Here is a 23,400-nt window from a genome sequence, read left to right on the forward strand (position 1 = left end):
CTTGAGCACTCAAAGCACTCCATGGATTATATAGAATTACCTGCAGAAACCTATGGAAACTTTATGGGTGTTCAAGAAAAAGATAAGCAGACTCCAAAGTAAACCAAGCCTACACCCTGCATTTCATGTTTACCCCTGGAGAAATCCTAGTAGTACAAATATTAGCTGAAGTCAAACCTCGGAGAAGTATAAAAACCCTCACACAAAGCCTGTAGGTGACGCTCATTTAAAGTCGAGCCTTTATTTTGAAGTAAAAGCACCGAGACTTCCGTTATGCGTTTGTCTGCCTTTACACAGGTCTGCTGCGGTGCCGCACGCTCTCTTTCTCTCTCTCTCTCTCTCAGTCAGTCCATAACGGGCTGACCAGCTCTGCCACATGCTGCGGTAATCTACGACCAGTGAGCACCGGGGTCCTCACTTAGACACACCCCTGCCTGCACTATTTTTGTGGAGACCCCCGCTGGTGTTATTTCCTCTGCTCAGTTCACTAAATGCACTCGGCACAACTTAAAACAAATATTTAAACACAAATCCCTTTTTTTTAAAAAGTAATTTTAAAGTGCTGTTGGTTCGCTAAAAGAAACATTTTTTTCCGCCAATCACCGATTTCAGTAAAATAAAGCTCAGCACCGCAGTCAGTCCTGTTTAGTCTCGTTGTTATCCCGAACAAATCAAGTTAGTTTCACTCCCTCAGTCCCACTCAGGTCACCGTTTTAGCACCAGATCACAACAGCACGTTTACTTTCTATATTTTAACATGTATTAAAACTCTAATGCTCTTCTCAATCCTTTAATCACAATTCTTATCATCACAAGCAGAAAATTACGTAATTAAGAGATGTCATTAATTTATTTTTGCTCTACTGATGTTTTATTTGTTGAACTTGAAGCTTCATCAGCAGCTTAATTTTGAAAATGAATTTCTTTTAAATTATTTACAAGATATGGGCTAAGATCATGATTCAAAATGGGCCAGAAGAGGGAAAAAAGGCAATAGTGAGTACATTTAAAACCATATGGCTGTTTAATTACTTCAGATTCTTAACAGGAATAACAATAACCATTAGCAAAGTCAAATAATCTGATCACATTGAATCATTTATTTTTTATTATTTCACTGTTACTTTGACCTTATTTATTCTTTCCTTTATTCTAGGTGCTATTTATCAAGTTTAGGAGAGTGCAGTATAGCAATACAAGACTCAACTGACAGTCACGTAGACTTAATAAAGCTCTGCATCAAAGCTTCTGAGTGCCGCCTCTGCTGACAAATGTGACCAAATTGCAAAGACTAAAAGTCATCTAGTCGCAAGTCTAGTTCATATGTATTTTTTCTACCAACTTAGTTTTAGTTCTTAGTTTATGAGCAGCACTTGGCAACAGCGGGAAGGAAGAACTCCTCTTTTCCAGAACAGGAAAAGACCTCACCAAGAGGAAATGAACATAGCTCAGGCAGGCACTGCTGTTTGCTGTTCCTGGGGACTGAGAAGAGAAAAGAGAAGCATGGGGCGACCTTTGACATCAGACCGGACAAAACACAAATTAAAGGAGAGTAAACAGAACTGGAAAAAACACGGCAGCACATAAACACAGCACGAGTGAAAGGCTGGGAGTAAAGACATGCACTCAGTGTATCATGGGAATTTTTTTCAGTTTCTCCTGTCCAGGATTTGGCTCACACTGGCTCTCTAAGGCTACGTTCACACTGCAGGCGAAAGCGCATCAGATCCGACTTTTTTGACCCTATGCGACCCATATCCGGTCATGGTGTGACAGTGTGAACGGCACAAATCCGGTATTTTCAAATCCGATCTGGGTCACTTTGGTATGTGGTGCTGAATCCGATACATATCTGATGTTTTGGAAAGCGACTGCTGTTTGAACGGTCCTGTCGCATTAAATCCGTCTTTTACATCACTGACACAAGACAGACGCCAATTATCCGCGCCGGAGAAGACATCGTGAACGCTTCCTGTCCATCCAGCGTAGATGTTAGTGAAAGTGTTGGGAAGACAACGTTGGAGAAACATGAACATTTTATTTGTACTGTATAATCTGCAGATTCTGACAGAAATCTGCAACTATCCTTTGAAACACCGCTCCTCTAAAACAGCAATAAGGGTCATTATTAGGTCAAATGTAAAAAACAAAATAACTTTATAACTTAAAGCAAAATTGGGAAACATAAAGTCTGAAACAAGTCTTCATATTAAGGCCATCAGTCAAACAATACGGTTTGGTCTGGGTCTAAACAGAGTGCGTTGTGTGTGACGTCTTCTTTTGCGCATGCGGCCGCTTTGAGCGTTCACACTAGAGCGCGTTTGCTGTCACTTTTTATTTGTAGTGTGAACGAGCAGACAAAAAAAATTGGATTTGATCAAAAAATCGGAATTGAGCTTTAAGACCTGCAGTGTGAACGTAGCCTAATACATGACCATATTAGGCATATCCTCTCCCTCTGACATCACACAGAACCAAAAGTAGAAAAAGAAAAACCTGACTGATCTGTCTAACCTCTGTGAAAGTAGCGTGTCATGGATGCGTAGGGTCATTAAATCTTTTAAATGTTAAGAAGCTCAGACGTTGCTGTAACTTAGAAACGAAGCAAATGCCTTTGGTGGGAAACAGCAATTTTTTATTGAAATGAAATGAAAAAGAATAAGTACCAGATCTATTGCATTATTGTAACATTTTGGGACGGGGAGGTTACTCTACTGTGGGTTTTTTCTCTCGTAGGATGTAGTGAACACAAATATACAAGGAACATTCAGCTATTACAGATTGCACACCAGATACTGTAGTAACGCAGTCTAATACAAGACCACCAAAATAATCCAGATTTCTCCTTTTTTTTTTTCCTTTCTTTTTTTGCTTTCGATTAATCCTTAATTATTTTTTCCCCCATAAAGAGTACAAAAGTCCACCCAGAGTCGGGGTCATGATCTGCAGCTTTGTACACAAACCTGTCGCTCGGTATGACCGGTCAAACAATGCCTCAAAGAAAAACAAAAAAAGAATAAATCCAGCAAAAAAGAGAGATAATCTAATGCCAAACATGTACAATGCACTGACACAGAAAGTCAGCTGTGTTAATAGACATGCAACAAGTAACAAAACTTGCTGAAATCACAATAATTATATATAAAAGAAAATCTAAACCCAGTTATAATTGCATAAATACTTTGTACAGTTCATTTATCCGCTGTGAAATGCACCTTTCAGTTAAAACGAAAATCTGCATTCGATAAAAACTTGACTGTTTTTTTCCTCTTTTTGTACACGTGAAGGTGCAAAAGGAATCCTCGATTGATAGAAGCCGACTCGGCCGTTTCAGCTGGATGGCATGATTGCACGCTAAGTTACAGTACAGAAAGGCAGAATGATATAAAGGAGGACAATAACATGAGTGCATATTATTATTATTACAAGGAGCGGTGAGGGTGAACATTAAATGCCTGAAGACTTGTGGGACGTACAAAGAAAGAAAGAAAGCAGCTCTTGAATGCACAGTTTGCCCACAGAACCACAAACCGAGTGAGGGGAGAGGAGATGTGCGGTCTTTAACGCAGAAAGAGCCAAACATGGATTTGTGTTGTCAAAAGATCAAGTTACATTCAACAATATGAAAGCAGATAAAACCTCTGATATCGCTGTCTCAGCGGGGCAGAGAAACATGTTTTTATAGTGTTTGAACTCCTTTGAGTACTTCACATTCTGCCTTTTCAGATGAAATGAAGAATCAAGTCATTTTAATTTCTGGTCTCAAGTAATAAGATAACCGTCGCTGCTCCCTGAGCCTGGTTCTGCTGAAGGTTTCTTCCGGTAAAAGGGAGTTTTTCCTTTCCACTTTCGCCAAGTTCTTGCTCACAGGGAGTCACATCTGATTGTTGGGGTTCTTTGGTCACTGTTAAAGTGACAGTCACTAATCTGATGGCACAAATGACACCCCATAGGTTTGAGTTTGTCCCGTGTTATGTTAGTGCAACAATCCAAGTCCTTTTACATTTAAACAGTTAAGCTGCAAATGAATTTAGACGTCTGAAAAACATTAAATTAATCAACTCTACAATCAAGTTAGATCAAGTCAAAAGGTTTATTAACGTCAAGAACTGAAGGGCACGAGGTTCATTTTATGCTCTCAGTCTAAAGTGTCACATCAAAATCCACTGCAGGAGCAACAAGGATGGAATATGAAGTCATAGCACTGATATAATGGTAGGAAAAGAAACCTACAGACTCGCTCTCCTGCAGCTTTACCCAACTGTAAAATATGCTAAAGAAAAGCGAAGCAAGAATACTCTGCAAGTCTGTCTGGCCTAGTCTTTACCTTTAAAGACAAAACACGCCAAGATTTATTAAAAGTCCAACGGCCTACGTGACTATTTACACCTCCTCCAACGTCCACATATACTCTGAAACATCTCTTTAAAAAGGTGCTTGGCTGCAGCTCCAGCGAGTGAGGATAACGAGTGTTGAGAGCTGCTGTGATAATGCCACAGGGGAGTAAAAATCCAGCAAATCCTCAATAGAAACCAACACTATAAATAAAAAAACAAAACACAGTTCATGAGGAAGTCCCTTTATAGTGTGCATTCAAGAAGCTGCTTTAAAGCTGTACGGTCAAAAAAGAAAGGACACGATGGACGCTAAATGTGCAGTTACGGGACGCATGTGCGTTACTTTTAACCTTTTTACACAAGATGAACCCGATTTTTTTCTCTCTCTTAATAACAAATTATAATAATGCAGAAGGAACCACAAAATGAAAGGAGTGATATGGTTCTAACAAGAAAGATCAAAGTCAAACTGAACACGATAAAGTTTGTAGTCTTCAGAAAGCAGCAGTAACTAAAATTAAAAAAAATAATCTCCAAATGGGAAAAAAGGACTGAACAGATGACATGTTAAAAATTAAACATCATAACTGACACGAGAAAACAGTTTGGCAATAAAAAAGAGGAAACGACAATCAGAGAGTCAACCTCTCTGTCCGCGTGGCGACGGTTTGACACTCAGAATAAATCACAGGTCTGTAAACAACAAAACGATCGGGAAATTATAAAGAAGTCATTTTGCATAACTAGACCCACTAGTACGGTCAACCCAGAGACATTAATTATGGACATTCATCTCCCTCCCTCCGTGTTACTCTCGCTGTGACTCGTGACGCAGACTACACACAATCGTTTTTCTGTTTTTTTAAAGCCAGGAGTGGTTAGTCACAACGCTATGTTACAGGCATTTCTTTTTACTTCATTGACCTTATCTTTTGTTCTGTGTTTGCTCCTTTTAGAGTTAAAAAGGCCGTGATACCTATTTACACTATCAACAAGTTTTTGTCTTTTATCATCCTGCTGTGAAAGCTGAAGGAGTTTTGCCTGTTTCTCGATCTCTAAGCAAAGATGGTGGATGACTGATTCGTGCGTGCTGCGTTTTTTCCCTCCGCTCCAGGTGAGTGCCGGTGGTAAAAGTGGGGACTGAGTTTCTTTCCATGTTCTTTGTGACCTGTTGTCCTCGTTCACATCCTTTCTCCTTTGCTGAGCTCCGCCGCCGTACTTGAGTCGCTCCCTCCTGCGACACCCTGTCAGTGCGGTACAGTGCACGTGGTTACTGAGGGTTTAAAGGGGAAGGAGTTTCGGGAGATGCAGAGGGAAGTCGGATAGAGGAATGAAATGCTTCCCGGGTCCTCAGGAGGGGCTTGTTTTGGGGCTGGCGGCGGGTGGACGTGGAGCTCAGTTTCTGCAGCCGTCCTCGACGCTTCGCTCATGCTGGAGGTTGTAATAACAGTTCTGACAAACACGCACAGGTGACGAGATCTTCAGCCGTTTGATCTCTGATTGGAAGCGACTGCACCTGTGACACGGGGGGAGATAAGGGGGAATTTCTTTCACAGTGCAGAAGAGAAATGAAGATGATGCTGAGTATTTTAACACATTCACTGACGTGAGCCATGATTTAAACCGTTAGAAACAAACAAACAACCCCAATAATCTTTTTTAAACTCACACAAAATCAGAGAATGAAATATTTTATTTGCATAAGATCTCAGAAACCTCAGAGAGGCCCAGAGACTTGACAGCAACCCCTTGGCAACCTCCAGCGGGTGATTGCTGGAGATAGTGAAACTTGGAAAAAGTGAGCTGCAAAATGCACAGCCTGTTGCTGTGCAATGGTAGCGTGCACAGCAAAAACACACAAAGGACCCCAGATCGAGCCTTGAGGAACACCAGAGCCAAAATCTGACAAGGCTGAGGTAAAAAAAAAATGAAGTGCAATAAAAAAAAAAACCTGTGTGGGTTAAAGCATGTAAGCACTGTTACTTCCATTAAAACTTCAAGAACTTTAATTAGAATTTATGTACTGGTAGTGTGCTGATACTGGTACCAGAAGAAATGGTAATGGTTAATTTTGCATCTCTGAAACTTACATTGAGTCTGGATATACTTATTTATACCTATAATGGTATTTTGTTCTGACACTTTCTGATATGACAATGACATATAAAAGCATGCTTAGGTGGAAAAACTGCAGAATAATGATCTTACTTCTGGCAGAAGAGCTGTCCGCAGTTCCTACAATGGTGGCGTCGCTCAGTAAGCGAGAAGCGAACCGTGCAGCCGGAGCAGCTGTCCACCACCTCGTCCTTCACCCAGTGGTCTGCTGCCGAACGGCCGGGCTGGTCGCTGACCGACCAGCTAAACACTCTGCCACGGCCGTCACCTACCAGGATTTTACTGTGGTCCCTGGAGAGAGGAAAGCCCAAAGCGGGAGGGAAGAAAGAGAAAAACAAAACAATTTCATATCTTATTTTCAAAAATATTTGCTTGGACTGAATAATATATTTTCAAAACAAGACATTCTTCAGATGTGCCAAAGGAATACGAGCGTTTACAAAAAGAAACTCATTTCCTGTTTGTCGGTTTGGTTCGACCCGGCTCTCTTACTTGGAGATGGCGAGGGAAGTGATCTCGGCTGGGTGAGCGTTGTCCTTGCGATCAAAAGCCGTGTGCATGGTGAGCTTACTCCGGAAGACCAGCTGGCGCTCCCATCTGTAGCCTGTGAACGCACAAAAACAAACACTTAACTAGCAACATTTTAACGTGAGTCATTAGATCAGCAGACTAATCCTATCTATTTGTCGTCTCCCCTTCAATGGCAGAATAATCACTTAGAACATGAAAACACAGCGTGGTTTTTGCAGCTGCTGGACACCCACCTGCCCTGAGCTGGTTATATGTCCGTGCCTCCATGGTGGAGGGATGCAGCGGCTGAGGCACTGAGCCCTGGCCTGAGTGAGCTGGGTGAGCACCTTTAGTTTGGCCCTCAGAGTAATTTACAAACACGAATCCGTCCTTCTCGTCGATGCTGAGGGTGTCTGACCAGCGGTGAGAATCGTCAGAGCCGCTGTCCATCGACCAAGATGCTCCTGCTCGGGCCGACGGACCTTAAGGGTATTAATCAATGGAAAATTAGCAGGAACAATAACTTTTATCAAACTAAGGTTCTTATATTAACAAGTAAAAACAAACATCAGTGTTGGTAATCTACAGGGGTCGTATTATTGCTCTATTTCTATGACCAGAGATTCTGGATTCGATGTTTCAGCCTCACAGCGGAGCCGCTGCTGATCTCACGCTCTTCAGGAAGTGAGCATCAGAGCGCAGCAGCTAATGAGAGCAACGCAGCACATGCTGCTCACCACAGTTCAGCTGACACCGATGATAAGATTTAAGTTTTAGTTTTTTGCTCTTGCCTGACAACAGAAACTGAGATATCTTTCAATCTGAATGTCCTCATTGACTGATTTCAGTCTGACTGACATAGACAATGGAGGGCAAAACGCTGCTACGCCTTTAACAATAGTGCGAGCTGTTCACTCCAATAGCAAACAAGTGAACATGTGTTGTGCTTTGCTTACACGTAAGATAATTTTAGTGTTAGTTCTGGATCTGAATGTGTGCTCATTCAGATTTTAACACAGCTGGTCTGTGCTCAGGGAGGTTTGTTCACCAGCTGGGAGCTGTACTAATCCAGCTTTCTTCCTCATCTACAGAGATGTGAAGACCTTTCTCATGTTTTGGGGCCATGCACAGCTGGTCCTTCCATCTAAAAACCAGAATGTTATTAGCACAGTAGCTCATCCAGCTGACGCCCATCAAAATTCACAGGTTATTGTCGGTAAAATGACAATTGTGACCTTGACTTTGAGCACAACGACCCATTAGGTGATCAGTGTGTGTTTGTTGAATGACCTTCTGTAAAATACTGCAGGAAGAGTAGCAATTTTTGCGGACGGACAAATGGATGACAGACAGCTCAGCATCGCAAAAGCTCATTGGTTCTTTGGCTGAAGTGGTGTGTAAAAAAATTGCTCTACACAACCAGTCATCCACCCATTCACACACACATTGACACACTGGTGATGGCAGCTACATTGTAGCCACAGCCCTGGTGCACTGACAGAGGCGAGGCTGCCGGACACTGGCGCCACCGGGCCCTCTGACCACCACCAGTAGGCAACGGGTGAAGTGTCTCGCTCAAGGACACAACGACCGAGACTGTCGGGGCTCGAACCGGCAACCTTCCGATTACAAGGCGAACTCCCAACTCTTGAGCGATCGTCACAATCGCCCCATGAACACGAACTTATATCTAAGTACCTCTGGGTCTGTGGACGGTGCTACCCGGCTGGCTGCCTCCACCTGTCGAGGGGTTGCGTGGCGCTCTGGGCTCTTGGCTCAGACTGGGCTCGTCTGCATCCGACTCACTGCTGTCATCATCACCATTGTGACTCTCACCGCCCTCTGTGAGACCAAGATAAGTTTGTACCTTTCTATATTTTTTATAGTGACATGCATTGTGTGATTTGTGTTCTGATGACTCAATCTAGCAGCTCCAATGAGCTCATTTATTTCTATTAGGACTCACCAATCTTCTCGTCAGCGCAGCAGTCAGGCACATCTGGCTCTACAGGCTCAGGAGCAGGTGTTTCTGGTACCTGGAGGAACTCCATTCTCCAAAACTGTGAGATTTAGCACAAGGAATACTTTTATAGAATAGAATAAAATAGAATAGCTCTTTATTGTCATTGTTGCAAAAACAATGAAAGGCAGTTTGGCATCTCTTCATGTGTGTGAAGTACACAATAGTGTAAGTGTTTACACAATAACACAGACAATATTTAATATTTTTAGAGTTAAAAAGTGAAAAAAATGACAAGCGTTCTGTCGTTATAATGCTCGACTGTTACTCATTTTATAACAGCACAGAAAACACGTGTTTGAGTTGCAACAAGCGACTAATAAACTTAAAGAGGGATGTGTATCCACGCGAGCTCACCCTCACAACGCCGTCTGAGTGCCCGGTGACAATGACGTTCTGCGTGTCCCACTCGTTCATCTCCGACACGCAGCAGCAGAGGATCTGCTGGCTGCGGCCAGTGAAGGTGTTGGCGCTGGCGATGGGGCTGCCGTTGATGCTCCACACGTGAATGTAGGTGCCCGCGCAGGACACGATGTCCCCCTGTGCAAACACAAACACACGTCGTGTCGTAAACGATCCAAACTACACCCACAGTTTCTCTGTTCCACGTGTGACGGAGGACAAACTTACCGTCAGCTCATTGATGCACAGAGCCGAGACGGGCGCTCGGTGCCCCCTGAGCTGCGTGACGAAGGAGAGCTTGTTGAGGTCCCAGATGATGCAAGTTCGATCCCGTGAGCCGCTGACGACAATGTGGTACGCCGAAGACGCCGTCAGACACGTCACGGCGTCCGTGTGGCCAAGCAGCGCCTAAGATATCACACGACACGGGAGACGCAATGGCATCAAGAAACTTAAACACCTTAACATGCAGGATTTCCTCGTTTCATTAGTGTGCGGGGAGATTAAAGTCTGCGGATTAACGTTTGTGCTGAATGAACTCAGCAGAAACACGAACCCATCAAACTAATTTCATGGGTCAAACTAATTAAACCCTACAAGGATTAAGCTGTCATTGATGAACTTTGGCAGTCACAGGAGAAACAGTCCACTATCCTTCCTCTGAAGCACACCGTGTGTTCAGCTTTGACCTAGCCTTCTGATTGGTTGGACCTCGCACAGTTGAGAGTGCTGCCAGGTTTCTATAAATGTTTTCTGCTTTAGGATAATTTAAAGTTTGATGACTGAAGTGCAGCTGCTGCACGAACCTGCACTGCGTCTCTTTGTGTTCATTTACCTGTTTGAGCGTAAGTGACTTTGCCCTCTCCTTTGAGGTTCCCGTCTCCCACACACAGATAGCGGTGCTGGTGCCGCCGGTGATAACCAGCTTTGGGTTTGGACATATGGCACAGAAGATCTGGCCCCACTCTGACAGACACTCGTACACCACCAGCGCCTGAAACAAGATGGAGCATTCAAATCCGTTTGTGGAAAACTGAAAAGATCTACGACAGTAACAGCTTCTGTTCTCGGGACTGTTATCTTCAAGCTTTCCATTCATTGGTTATTCATTCTGATGCATTTAAACAAGAGGCATCAATTGAGTCAGGTGAAGCTGAGTATTTGTAATGATGTAGGCGGCTGTAAGAGAGGAAGGACACCTCCCAATTATCTATCACGACACCGTCTGGGGTCTAGACAAATACTCTTGCAGACACGCAGCAACGAGGCAACAAACTGAGAAAACAGGCAGGAGAAAACCAGCTGCAAACCCCAGCTGGGGTCAGACATGAAAAGGTGCTTCTGAGCATGAGAAAGTGTCACCAAATTAAAATCTAAATCTGTTTCAGCTTGAAGAACGTCTTCTTTCTAGCTGCCAGCAGGAAAACAGAATATATACAGTACAAATCAGATGTAGCTTTAGTGATTTAAAAGCTTCTTTAATGGCTGCAGATCTCATGTAAAATGCATTTTTAGTGAAACACCAGCAGGGGGAAACGGTGCCTTTACTTTTTTCCACGTTTACTAGGAATCCTCAAGGTGAAACGAGTAGCAAACACGTACAGTGGCTCATTTTTAAATTAGGTGAACTTAATCCACAATTACTAAAAGTATGGGAAAGGGATCTAGGGCGTACAATGGATGAAGATACATGGGATTCTATATTGTCGAACAATGGATTATACATTAGGGAAGCAAGGGGAAAATTTATTCAATACAAAATTCTTAACAGATACTATTATACTCCTTCAAGGCTGAATAGAATGGGGATTGGTAGAGATGACTTGTGTTGGAAATGCCAACAAGCCAAAGGTACTCTGATACATGCCCTCCGGGAATGCCCACTGGTTTTTCCAGTTTGGAACACTGTACTGAATTATTTGCAGGGGGGGACACTTTGTAACCTACCCAGATCACCTAAATTATGTTTACTAGGAGACAAAGGAGAGGTGCCGCAATTAAGTAAACACCAGTTTAGAGTGTTAAGTACTGCATTGGTAACATGTGCCCGTGTCATTTTGGAACACTGGAAGGACTCTCATATTCCAACGCTTAAAATGTGGAAAGATAGAATGATTGGGAATGTTGCGTGCGAAAAGATGCTGGGAAAAATACATCATGTGACAGAAGCTGCGCTGGAACAGTGGGACAATTTTTGCACCTACATGTCTACCTGACTTGGACATTTGAGTTTAATACAACATATGTTAAAACCTCACTTGTTTTGTTTTGTTTCGTTGTGTTTTTTTTTGTTGTTTGTTTTTTATTTTTATTTTTATTTATTTATTATTATTATTTTTTTAGTTATTTATTTTGTTTGTTTGCTTCTTGCATTTGGTTGTTGCATCTCTGTATTTGCTGTTATAAAATGCAAAATCTAATAAATACTTGAATTATAAAAAAAAAAGGATGGGGGTCACTCACACATAGAGACTACATCCTGGAGATAAAAAGGTGTTTGAGTAGTTTAAACCTATGAGGAACTGGCTGTCAGGATAACTTCTCACTACTGACCTTGTCGGAGTCATAGTTAGCCAGGCGGCAGCTGAGATCGGCGTAACCCCAGGCAAAGGTCTTGCTCCAGGTGGGAGGAACCAGAACTTTGTTTTGCTCTACAGCGAGGATGCCCTTGTCAGTGGGCACAATCTGTCCCACAGGGTCTTTCAGCTCTGGAAAACAACGCGCACGCACGAAGAAGTGTGAATTTAAAGGAGTTACACACCTTGTATTCGCAAACAGACCCCACGAAGCTTTGTTTACACAGCAATCAGTAGCGCATGCATCCTGTTTACTGAGCAACACTGTGAGCAATTAATTGACCGCATGATGTGCGTGCGTACCTTTAACTGGTGCAAGAGAAGGTCTGAGATTGTCCAAGTGATGGAAGAAGATCTTGTCGCTGTTGGAGCTCGGAGGAACGCCGGCAACGTCGCCGTTGGCTTTACTGCGTACCCGTTTAGGAGGGTGGGGCTTCTTGAACAGCTGAAACACAAACATCAACGACCAATGATTCGACAGCGAGATTTCAACATCTACTCAAACCCAGTTAAAGGCAAGAAACCAACCGTAGTATACAGCACGTTAAATGAGTCTGTAATGCATCAATGTTTGTAATGTAACAGGAACCAGATCAGGTAAAATAAGAGGATCCACCCTCCTTAGAAAAGGGTTAAAATGAACACGCTTCTGTCTGACCTGTTTGGGGATTTGTCCGAAGTTGTTGATGAAGCCGATGGTGGCCGTCTCTTTGAGCGGGTCGTTGATGTTGTAGATGTCCACCTGACCCTCGTAGAAGAGGTGGTGGAAGACGTTGACCGCCTCCACAGCCGGAGGGCCCTGCTGCTTGTAGCCGAAAATCAGGTCGATCCATTCGTGGAGGTGGGCCGATACGTAGTCGCACTCCAACGCCTGCAGCCGGGACAGAGGACGCGTCGACCGTGAGGGCGGATTCAAAATCACTCAGAGTAAAACCAGCCAAGAAGAGCTGATCTCCTACCTCTCTGTGGACTCTGATGAACTCCCGGGGGTCGCCCTTAGCCCAGGTTGGGAGAATGACGTCACCCAGTTTGGTCCCATTCTGCTTGGCACCTGGTGCATGAAAAGCAAAAGAAAAAGCATTAATAACAAAGCAGTGAACGATCCCAGTCAGTTTTTAAACAGTGCTTCGATCAGCTGTGACTCTGATACTGACCCAGGTCAAAGTTATTGGAGTTTAGCAGGAACTCGGGCAGATAGAAGAACTCCGGGATGAGCTCCTTGACGTCGGCCATGTTGTGTTTGGAAGCAGAGAGCCAGGCTTCACGAACGCTGTGGAACATCCTGTCAGCCAGGTCGAAGTGTCCTCCCTGTTATTCACACAAAGACACACTTTAGCCCCCAAAAAGAATTATTTCTATGAATTAAAAGTAGAGATGGCACAACTCCCAGGAAATGCAAAGAGAGCCCAGCAAACAAAAAAATAACAATACCAGTACTGTGTTATTAATGTGGTTTCACTGTCCTCTGGAGTTTTCTGACTTGCTCTTTTATGGGGCATAACAAGTTAAACAAGAAGAGGGGAACTAAGACATTTAGCTTTTTCTATATAAAGTTGGAAATAAAGTTGAATTAAACAAATAAAATAGAACTTATAATGAAAGACTTGATTCTGCAAAATATGTAAAAAAAATATAAGTAAATCAAATGTAACTATATATAACTTTTAAAAACCCCTCCTGGAATAGAGGGTTGGAGTTGTATTACATGTTTTAGTTTTCAAGCTGAACTGTCAGTAGAGTCGAAACTCGTCAAACCTGAAGTCTGAGGAAAATCTGTGTGAAGGGCTCCATCCGGACCAGGTAGGAGGCCACAATCATGGCTGACGAGTAGTGAGTGCCGTAGTGGTACGCCGGGGTTTCACCTGGCAAGGCAAAAAGAGCTTAATGATATAGACCAGTACCGTGTATTTTTTTAATTTCATATTTAGTACAGAAATAAATCTAAATAAATGTTATACATGACTCCAACAAAAAATATGCTGGTGCAGGAAGCATCACACATTCAGGAGCTGGCAGGTTACAGTCTAATCCCACTGGGTCTGAGCTGTCGTCACCCACCCGTCTGCTGGGTGGGTGACGACAGCTCAGGTTCAGTTCACTCTGCATGTTTTTTCTGGGCCTCTCCTGTAGGCAGGAGGACCCACATAGCGAGTTTGTGGTACTAAAAGTCTGTAGATGATATTAACACACATATCTGCTCACAGAGAAACGTTATCTGATGGTCTCCTTTCCTTACCGTTGGGGTCTTCCCAGTCCTTGTACCGCTTCTTGTACTGCGTTAGCCGGGTGTCAGTCTGGGCGCCCATCGGCTTGGCGAGGTTACGAAATGTCTTTGGGTTGGTGAGGTCCAGCTCCTGGTGACCAAAAGCAACCCAAACATCATGAAATCACCGCACTGCCCCCGGTGGCATTCATATCAAAACTGGGGTATTTTCTGTTGTGGACACGGAAACATTAAAACAGCAGCAGATAAAATCTTCAGGCACCTCTGAGTCGTAATCGGCCAGGATCCAGGGGAACACCGGATACTGCATCAGGTCGTTGTAGGAGCGTCCGGCCAGGGTGTTCAGATGCATCAGGTACTGGAAGTTACTGATCTCTCCTCGCTACAGAACAAATGCACACAAACACATGTTGTTGAGCCGTGTGCTTTACTTCAAATCTGAAGTCAGACTAACAAATTCAGGTTCTTACCTCCCATCTCTGAGTCACTGACTTCTCACCAACCAGCGTGCTGAGAAGTCCAGATCTGACACAAACCAGGACAGAGAGGATGAGTCGTTTAAACAGCTCAGTGGACTTTTATTAATCATGCACTCGTGATTTTACGTTTGTAGAGTCATTGTGTTGAGACTTAACTACAGAGGTCAGAATCTATTATTTATAAAAATGATATGATGTGAAGGTGGATGTACCCTTGTTCCACGCTGGTGTTGGGTCTCTGGCCTGAAACGGACTCAGAGCTGTCAGCCAGCGAGGGCACCACCGCCAAGAACCTAGAAGAATCAAACACCACCTATTAATGTCTTTACAGCGCACAGAGACTCATGCAACCTGACAACAACGGTGATATACCGGCATTACAGGGAGAGAAAAAAAGCTTTATATGAGCAGCAACATCAATCTCGGCAAAATCCTTCTCCTCAACAGAGATCACGACAACAGACTGAATCACAGCTGATCACTGCTCTCCAGTAGAATCAGATTATCACTGAAAATAACTCCACCCTGACAACAACTCCTAAAACAGTAAGAAATGATCACTTGCAGCGTGTGAGTGTTGAAAAGAGCACAAAATGACAAGTTTAATTAAACTCTGTGATTGAAATGTGAGTCAAGAAGCTGCTGCTTTACATATGTATTCAGTACCTTTGGTAAACCTTGTTGCGAACTCCTTTCTGGAAGGCTAGCAAGTAGTTTCTCCCATCCGCTGAAAAGACTTCCACTGCCATGGGCTGAAAGAAGACGATGGCATACATGAGAGTCAGGAAAAAATGCAAATAAATAGCCCAAAACGTTTACAGATGATCTATCATCATCATTTCCAGCTCCATATTTTTACTTTTGGACTCAGAGAGTAGTTCTGCATGATTCACTGTTCAAAATGATCCTAATTTATCTAACACCAGCCCATAAACTCACTTTAGCTCCTTCTACTTTCCCTTTAAGCCAGATTCCTTCTGTTTGCCTGCACTTATTAAATGACATCATACAGAGCCAAGAGTAGAAAAAAACCTTGAAAAGCCATGTTTAATAGAAGCATCCAGCTCTGTTATAGTATAAAAGACAGAAAAAAGGAAAAACAAAGTAAGTTCCCTATAAACTACTCAACTTAATTATCCTGTCAGTTCCTATATTAAAAGAAAGCATGTAATGGTGCATGCAGTGTGTGTGCGAGACACGTGCATGCTGACCTGCAGCAGGTAGCGCCTCTTGTGAACCTCCTTAATGTCTTCGTAGGCAAAGATGCTGCAGGTTCTCTTTAACTGGCTCTGTCCTTGTCTCGCTCCTCTGGGGATGATGGCCTCGTGCATACTGGAGAAAAAACACACAACCCACTCAAGAGAAGATCCACTCAAAATTTTAATCCCCTGTTTGCGGTGGGTACATTCCCGTGACATGGCTGAGAATGAATAAACACATACATCCGTAATGGATCAAACTAGCTGGTAGTGCATCTTTAAATCACTCCAAAAACTTCAAAGTTGAGTTGAAATCAAAAAAGCATTCAGCTAACAAAAGAGCGTGTCTTGAATAAATCATCAGCTAATTGGCGTATGATTTCAGCTCTGTGCTGGTACAGGACAGTGGGGAAGCTTGGGGGGGGGGGGGGGGGGGGGGTAAAAACACCAAAACAACCCGAGGGACACACCACAAAGTCTGGGAGACATCTGCTCCTTTTTCCCTTTTTTGGTTATTTTCCAGCAGCATCTCAAAGGAACGGGCTGAGCAAGTTCCACAAAACAATAAATATGAGAAAAGCTTTGCGGACTTTCACAGCGCATGCTCCATCGGCAGCATTACATCATCCCAGCAGCAGAAATTTCCACTGCAGCGTCCACGGGAATGATGTCATCCTTTATTCAGAGAAAGAAAGTGCCGATCCCGCGTCCCCCGTCAGGTGAGGGACGGATACAGAGGCGTGAACCTACTTGGGTGGCAGCGTGTCGATGTCCCTGATCTCCCTGGACACGGTCATGGTGTAGCCGTCGATGACGTAGAAGTGCTCCTTCCCAAACAGCAGCAGACCCTCGCTGGTGTCGAGACCCTGCACTCTGGCACAGCGGTACATGTGCTGAATCTGGAACGCACAACAGCTAATTAGCTAAAGTTTAGAGAGGTCAATTACACAAAGGAAAGCCCCCCAGCTGAATTTCCTCTGAACATGGAACACGTAAATGAGTGTACTTTCTCCACTGGAGAAGTAGCTTTGAGTAAAACCTCTGATCAAATGCTCCACCTGAGCAGAAACACTACAGTCATTTAGAGGCACGTGAGCCCAGAAAGCTAATAATTAATCTTTCTTGTAAAAACTGACAAAACATCTCGAAAGCGCGACTCAGGGACGTGTAAAGGTGATACAGGTACGTCATGATCAGACCAACCTCTTCTTAAAAAGCTTTGATTCACTAATTTTTCCTTTTGAAATGTCACAAATATCTGGTTACATTTTTATTTTGCTTGTTTAATGCAGGTCTTATTATTTGACAGACAGTATAGAGAGAAACTCGCTTTTTGATTGGGCAGCAAAGACGACTTCTCCGGCTGCAAAGAGACCAGTTTGTATTGGAGTCTCTGAACAGGCTGCCCTACTCTGTGACCTCAGCGAGCACTTTTCCTGATTGGATAACAAATCGTCAGTAAGAAGTCTCAAAATGCCAAGATGACCGATGCGTCAGCGGCTAAGCCCATCTTTTATACACAGTCTTCGTCCAGCACTCCAAGACACGGACTCTGTGACCTCCTCGACTTAGCTCGTCAATGTGTTTACCATCTCTGTTCCTGGAATTTTAAAATGCAGGTCACAGAATTACCGATATGCCCGGCTATAAATAAACTTCAACGCTAGGAAACAATACGTCGAGGTAGCACATGCATTTACGCTTGTTCTCCTTGACAAGAAATACTACATAAAACAATTCTGCACAAGTGTCACTCCTGTGGGAATGATCCTTGGTCTCACAATATTTCAGTAACATCAAGCAGGGAGTTTAAAGCTTTAACAGATGCCTTCTTACTTTAAGGTTAACAAAAAACAAAACAAAACAATAATTTGCGATGAAAATAGATGAAAATGTCATGTGCCTGAAAGTAAAGCTGATTCATCCAACTACTTATGTATGCTTATATATACTTAAATATATCTTAAAAACTACAAGTCCCAGGAATAATTTTGTAGTGTGCTCACAGACTGTATATAAAAGACGGCGGTAGCCACCGTCACATCATCTTGGTGTTTTCAAACTGGATAACGATGAGTGAGATCTGCCTGAGAAACGTGGCAGTGAGAGGGCAGTCATTCACCAGGTGGGCATGCCCTAAATCCTAACCTGCTTTATCATCTACTTCACTCTAAAAGGAACCATAGTTCATGAAGTAAACTCAATATTAAGGTGCTGCTGAGGTATTAGCAAACACGAGTCTATAGAGCTATACATTCACACTTGTTTTTGGACCAGGGAGGCTGCCCCCTGCTGTCCATCAGGAAGAATGCAGGTTCAAGGCACTTTTCAGACCTGGAGGTTATATCTTTTATACTGTGTGTGTGTGTGTGTGTGTGTGTGTGTGTGTGTGTGTGTGTGTGTGTGTGTGTGTGTGTGTGTGTGTGTGTGTGTGTGTGTGTGTGTTGTTTAAAAGGTCTTTTTATCAGATGAGATCCTGGGACTGGACACGCAGTGCAATACCTCATCACATAAATAAAGTCAATAACAGAGGACGTGAAACTTGAAATCTAAAACTTTAGAAATCTAAGATGCAGTTTGCTCGTGTGTGACTGTAAAGCAAAGGAATTGGAAAGACAACCAGAGTTCTCTGTCACACGCTGCCAACTAGCCAAAGCGAAAAAATCTGACTGCTGCAGCAAGATTAGATGTTCCTGCACAAACTGGAGAAATGGGAAAACATGTCCAGTCCAAACTCGCTAAAGACACCGTGTCACAATTCTGCAACAACTATGTGCAATCATTTGATGAATCGTCACAAAGTTCCCAGTCAATACTGAACAGTGTATTTGGCTGAAATGCGCCACCTGCAGCACAGGAATCGCTCAGGTGTAAAACACTATGATTCTACTACTATGTTAATTATCCACTCATATCTATGTGCTTCCATCGGACTGACCTTCTCTCCCTCCTCCAGGAGTCTCAGCAGGGACGTGTTGTCAGTCTTCTGCTCCTCTTCGGGGCCTCCTGACTCTAATAGCTGCTCCTGAAGCTGGTCCTGACTGTCCTCATCTGCACCGTCCGCTGTGGACCGAGACCTCTTCAGTGGAGCCTTCACCAGGCCTGAGGAGCACAGTGCAAACACAGTGTTACATACAGGCAACACCTCCTTACTTAAGATAGAAACGAATCAGCCCACAGAGAAGGACAGAACTCCTGAATCCATTCAGAAGATGAAACACTAGAAAGGAAGGCCAAATGAGGATTTCTCTGAATCTTACTCTACGTCTAACAGCATCAGTGCCACAGTGCCGTCTCTTTACCTTTGACTTTAGCGATGGTGTCCTCTCCGTGCTCCAGCTCTTGGTGCGTGGTCTCTCCCTCGGTGCTGTGCTCTACAGAGTGCTGGTACATGCCGGGGTTTCCGGACAGCAAACGCATGAAATACTCCTTACTGTCGTAGCTGATGGCGCGGCGGTAACGCAGAGGTTTCTGGGGAGGAGAGGAGGAGGTGAGACCATGTAGCACTGCATGACTCAACTTTGATTAGACTTAAAAAATTTGGCTTTGTCAGCGTCAAAACACAAAACACATGCTTCAGTTAGTTATTCTTCATCTTTATATTCTATGGATCAAAATAAAAGGTCGATATATTGACGATGCCTTGTACGGCTCCTGCGTGACGCTGCAAGAATTTCAGTGAGAGGAGCATCACACAGGGCAGAAACTTGCTGCAATAGCGCAGTGAAGTGGTGACGTGGTTCAGCCTGTGCTGTATTTCAGATTTCACACCCACAGGCAGCCTGCTTCATTCTTCCACTCCCAGAGTTAAAGCCAAATGCACTGGTACCATGTTATTCATGTTGTCACACCCTGTCCACAGACACACAGGTGGGCATTTGAATATCTGCCCGAGTCACCTTTGTGGTAGTTCCTGGTACTGCGCATCCCCTGGACCACATTTTGGCATGACCACATACACACACACACACACACACAGACTTGCATGGTTTAAAACAACATGTATGTTACGCTCATGCAGTCACAGCAAGCATCAGTGGGGGCCAAACAGGATTTTCCAGAAGGTACCTGAATACAGTCAAAGACCCCAACCAGAGTTGAGGAATCAAGGGGCACCAGAGGGGGACAGGAGTGCTGAAGAAGGTAAAGACACGCAGGATATGGCCATTTAATATCTCACACGGGAAGTTTTTCAATTAAGCAACCAAACAGCTCAAAGCCACATGATCCTACATGATCCTCTTATTCTCATGCTAAAGTCTGGAGAGGCTAATTAAATGTAAAAAAGAACATTTTTAGATTTTAATTGGGAGAAATATTTACAAGGTTTGAGTCCAAATTTGCTCATAGTGATGGTCTAACTGTTAGGGTTCTCTCTGTACTGTAGAGGCTGCGCCTCGCTATATAAAACAACTTGAGATGACTGTTGTTGTGAACTGGAACTGTCTAATGAGAAGTGAACTAAATTAAACCACGGGGTCATTAAATTAGCTTTATGTGCTTTTGGTTGTTCCTAACAAGAACATTTAAGTGGAATCAAATGGAAAAATCTTCAGTGTGGGGGGCGTGTCCTCCAATAATGGCCAAACAAGGCAGGCAAGCCAAAACAAATGAGCTCCAACGCTTAAAGTGAAAACGGCAAGCAATGGTATTCAAGTCCATGGCACAAGAACGGGGCTTTATCAAGCTGCAACTGCTCCTCGAGCATGATTAAATTATACATTAGCAACCAAGCCGCGGGGAATTTGGACTTAATTAAATTCTTTCCAGAAGGCATCAAAGGAGACTCTTCATAAAGTGTTCATGAACTCTTAATCTGAACTCCTAAAGGGCATCTTCAGGAACAGGGAGGTTTGTTTTTTATGCGCGTAGTTTCCATTTGAGCACTGCTGGATGATTTCATCTTTTGAGGGTCACACCAAGCCAGTCAACTCAAAGCTTGAATGTTGAAACAGAAAAAAGTTTAAAAAAAAAACAAAAAACTGGGAATCCCTGAAGCGTTCTCTGAATCTTCATGACCAAATAAATTATTGTGGAGTGGAGAGAGGCACCCGCGAGCAAACAGAGAGGAGGGATTGTTTGTAGAGCAAACAAAGCTAAATGTGTCTCAGTGATAGGGAGAGTGAGCCACCGGCTGTGTCACTGCCTCACAGGGCAGCGATGAGCTCATCCTACAGCTCTATTTAAGGAGTGTTTGCTGCTCTGCAGGGGATTGGCTGAAGTTACAGACACCAAGAAGGACATTTTCAATTCAATTCAAAAAGAAACAAACTGGATTTCTTTGCCATGTTTTATTGAAAATGCTTAAAATACTTTCTTTGCCATGTGTTCAAACAAATGCTCGTGCCAGTCCAACTGTGAGATTCAGTTTCAGCCTCTTCTCTTTGATATTGTTTCACTTTGGCTACATTTCATGCTGTCACAGTGTAGCTCACTGTGACTTTGGTGTCCTTTGTTATGCTTTCGGCTGCTTAGTTGACACACTTGTTGAATTTGTGGACATGGACTTGCACTACTGTCGGTGAACGTCTGGAAGTATGGGTGTTTTCACACCTATAGTTTATTCTGATCTGAATCAGTTGATCAGTTTGTAAACTTTTGGTTTTTCCCTGTTATTTTGTTTGTTTCCACACAGAGAAAAATTCAAACTACACACGAACCAAAACACTTCACTACAAACCAAGAAACCAAGTGAGAATGTTCAGTCTGTCTCATTCGCCAGATGTGTTTGGGGCGGGAGCAACAAAAGTAGAAACAGGAAAAGGTGCTGTGTTTGGGATTATTGGAGAACTTGCATTCATTTCATGGCTACTTGCTAACCTGCACGGACCTTTGCTTTGTAGAGGATGATGTGCAAACGTGACTACAGGAAGCTTTTTAGCTCAAACTTGCAAAGTACAACTGGTAGTTGGTTCAGATGGAAGTCGGATTATGTTCACATCACATCTTGGTGTGGTTGGTTTTCCACACCTGAATGTGATTTCTGTGTTTACAGACGAACTGCACCAAGGAGAAAAATGAACCAGTTTTTCATTTAAACCGACTAAACACCACAGATGTGAAAACACCCCGTGAGACATTTGAAATATTATAAATACAATATTGTGCTCATGTCATTGGACACATGTTACTGACATACAATTATAAACATCTGAGTATTTGACTGTAAATGAAGATACACTCTATGGACAAAGTTTGGGGCCACACCTCTTAATCTCTGGATATTAAGCACCCAGCCGTGATCCTACAGAGTTCACTGCATCTCAGTGGGATATTATCTACATCAGGGGTGGGAACTCCAGGCCTCGAGTGCCGGTGTCCTGCAGGTTTTAGATCTCACCCTGGGTCAACACATCTGAGTCACATGATTAGTTCATTTCCAGGCCTCTGGAGAACTTCAGGACATGTTGAGGAGGTCATTTAACCATTTAGATCAGCTGTGTTGGATCAAGGACACATCTAAAACCTGCAGGACACCGGCCCCCGAGGCCTGGAGTTCCCCACCCCTGATCTACATCAATGGATCCCAGTAACTCCAAACCTGCTCAGGGAGCTTCATGGTATGGGTTTCCATGGCAGAGGCACGTGTAGTGTGTAGGTGCCCCAGGTCTTTTTGTGTATGTAAATGTAACCTTTGGATTTAAAAAGGGAAGAAAATGCTGACGTGCTTTAAACCAAGTATTTAAGTCTATTTAAAAAATGACTTTACTGCACATTTGATTTATGACCCCAACACTTTCTCGATAGTATTACAGTCAGTAGTTTGTTGACAGCGACAGTCTAAACGCTTAACCTCAGGCTTAAAAATAGAAACACAAACCATGGGCGACATTACGCTGGCTGCATGCCTCTCTTTACGGTATTGTCATATTTAATTTGCATCTCTGTCTCGTAATTAAACTGGAGAAAACTGAATATTATGGAGCCAGAGGTTTTCTCCTGGGTGTAAAAAAGGTGCAGTTTAGATTTTAATTCGTCTTGCTAATGTCATTCCTCAAATGAATATTTACCACGAGTCCTTTCATATCTGCTAAAGTCCTGGAGGGGTTTGTGGGAACGTGTGAATGCCGATTTAAAGCAGAGTACCTGTGCTGAGTTGGTGTTGGTCTCCGTCTCTGGGACGTACGGGTAGTGGATGTAAAACATGTCATTGCGAACCATCTTCTTCCTCATTCGGCAGGGCCCCTCCGTCATTTCCAGCATAAACTTGTCCAAGTGGGAGCCGATTGGCGGGCCCCAGAGGCCTCGTTCACGCAGCAGCTCGTATTCGATGGATGCCCACTCCTCCGTCACGTACTTGAGGGCATTCTGCTGCCGCTGCGAGACGGAGAGGATGGACGAAGCAAGAGTGCGGTGAGTCACTTGAAAAAATACTGCTATGAATTATAAATGTCACGACTGCAACACTGGGCTGTGAAATGTAGCCGTCCAGAGTTTCTGTGTGGTCCTGCAGTCACATCAGACTGCACTGTTAGAGCACACTGGTTTGTGCTGACGCTGATCACAGAAATAACTTAAGGAAACTTTACAAAAATAAA

General features: G+C 43.5%; 1 protein-coding gene across 4 annotated transcripts in view; it reads right to left on the bottom strand.

The window, feature by feature from the left end:
• Positions 1-5,374: 5,374 nt before the first annotated feature.
• The window catches only part of wdfy3 (WD repeat and FYVE domain containing 3), a 115,612-nt gene continuing 97,586 nt past the window's right edge, over positions 5,375-23,400 (bottom strand). For all 4 annotated transcript variants that reach the window (XM_026187495.2, XM_026187492.2, XM_026187493.2 and 1 more), the window contains 25 exons: positions 22,949-23,179; positions 19,165-19,333; positions 18,801-18,964; positions 16,613-16,761; positions 15,875-15,995; positions 15,330-15,415; positions 14,876-14,956; positions 14,655-14,709; positions 14,447-14,566; positions 14,197-14,314; positions 13,716-13,822; positions 13,115-13,268; positions 12,920-13,011; positions 12,619-12,831; positions 12,264-12,405; positions 11,938-12,092; positions 10,220-10,378; positions 9,613-9,792; positions 9,340-9,522; positions 8,929-9,022; positions 8,661-8,804; positions 7,217-7,444; positions 6,945-7,056; positions 6,546-6,743; positions 5,375-5,853 (listed from right to left, as the gene is read on the bottom strand). In XM_026187495.2, the coding sequence (XP_026043280.1) occupies positions 5,733-5,853; positions 6,546-6,743; positions 6,945-7,056; positions 7,217-7,444; positions 8,661-8,804; positions 8,929-9,022; positions 9,340-9,522; positions 9,613-9,792; positions 10,220-10,378; positions 11,938-12,092; positions 12,264-12,405; positions 12,619-12,831; positions 12,920-13,011; positions 13,115-13,268; positions 13,716-13,822; positions 14,197-14,314; positions 14,447-14,566; positions 14,655-14,709; positions 14,876-14,956; positions 15,330-15,415; positions 15,875-15,995; positions 16,613-16,761; positions 18,801-18,964; positions 19,165-19,333; positions 22,949-23,179 (3,576 nt within the window). In that variant the 3' untranslated portion in view covers positions 5,375-5,732. The remainder of the gene's footprint in view (positions 5,854-6,545; positions 6,744-6,944; positions 7,057-7,216; positions 7,445-8,660; positions 8,805-8,928; positions 9,023-9,339; positions 9,523-9,612; positions 9,793-10,219; positions 10,379-11,937; positions 12,093-12,263; positions 12,406-12,618; positions 12,832-12,919; positions 13,012-13,114; positions 13,269-13,715; positions 13,823-14,196; positions 14,315-14,446; positions 14,567-14,654; positions 14,710-14,875; positions 14,957-15,329; positions 15,416-15,874; positions 15,996-16,612; positions 16,762-18,800; positions 18,965-19,164; positions 19,334-22,948; positions 23,180-23,400) is intronic.

Source organism: Astatotilapia calliptera, chromosome 12, assembly GCF_964374335.1.
Source record: "Astatotilapia calliptera chromosome 12, fAstCal68.1, whole genome shotgun sequence".
Classification (NCBI taxonomy): Eukaryota; Metazoa; Chordata; class Actinopteri; order Cichliformes; family Cichlidae; genus Astatotilapia; species Astatotilapia calliptera.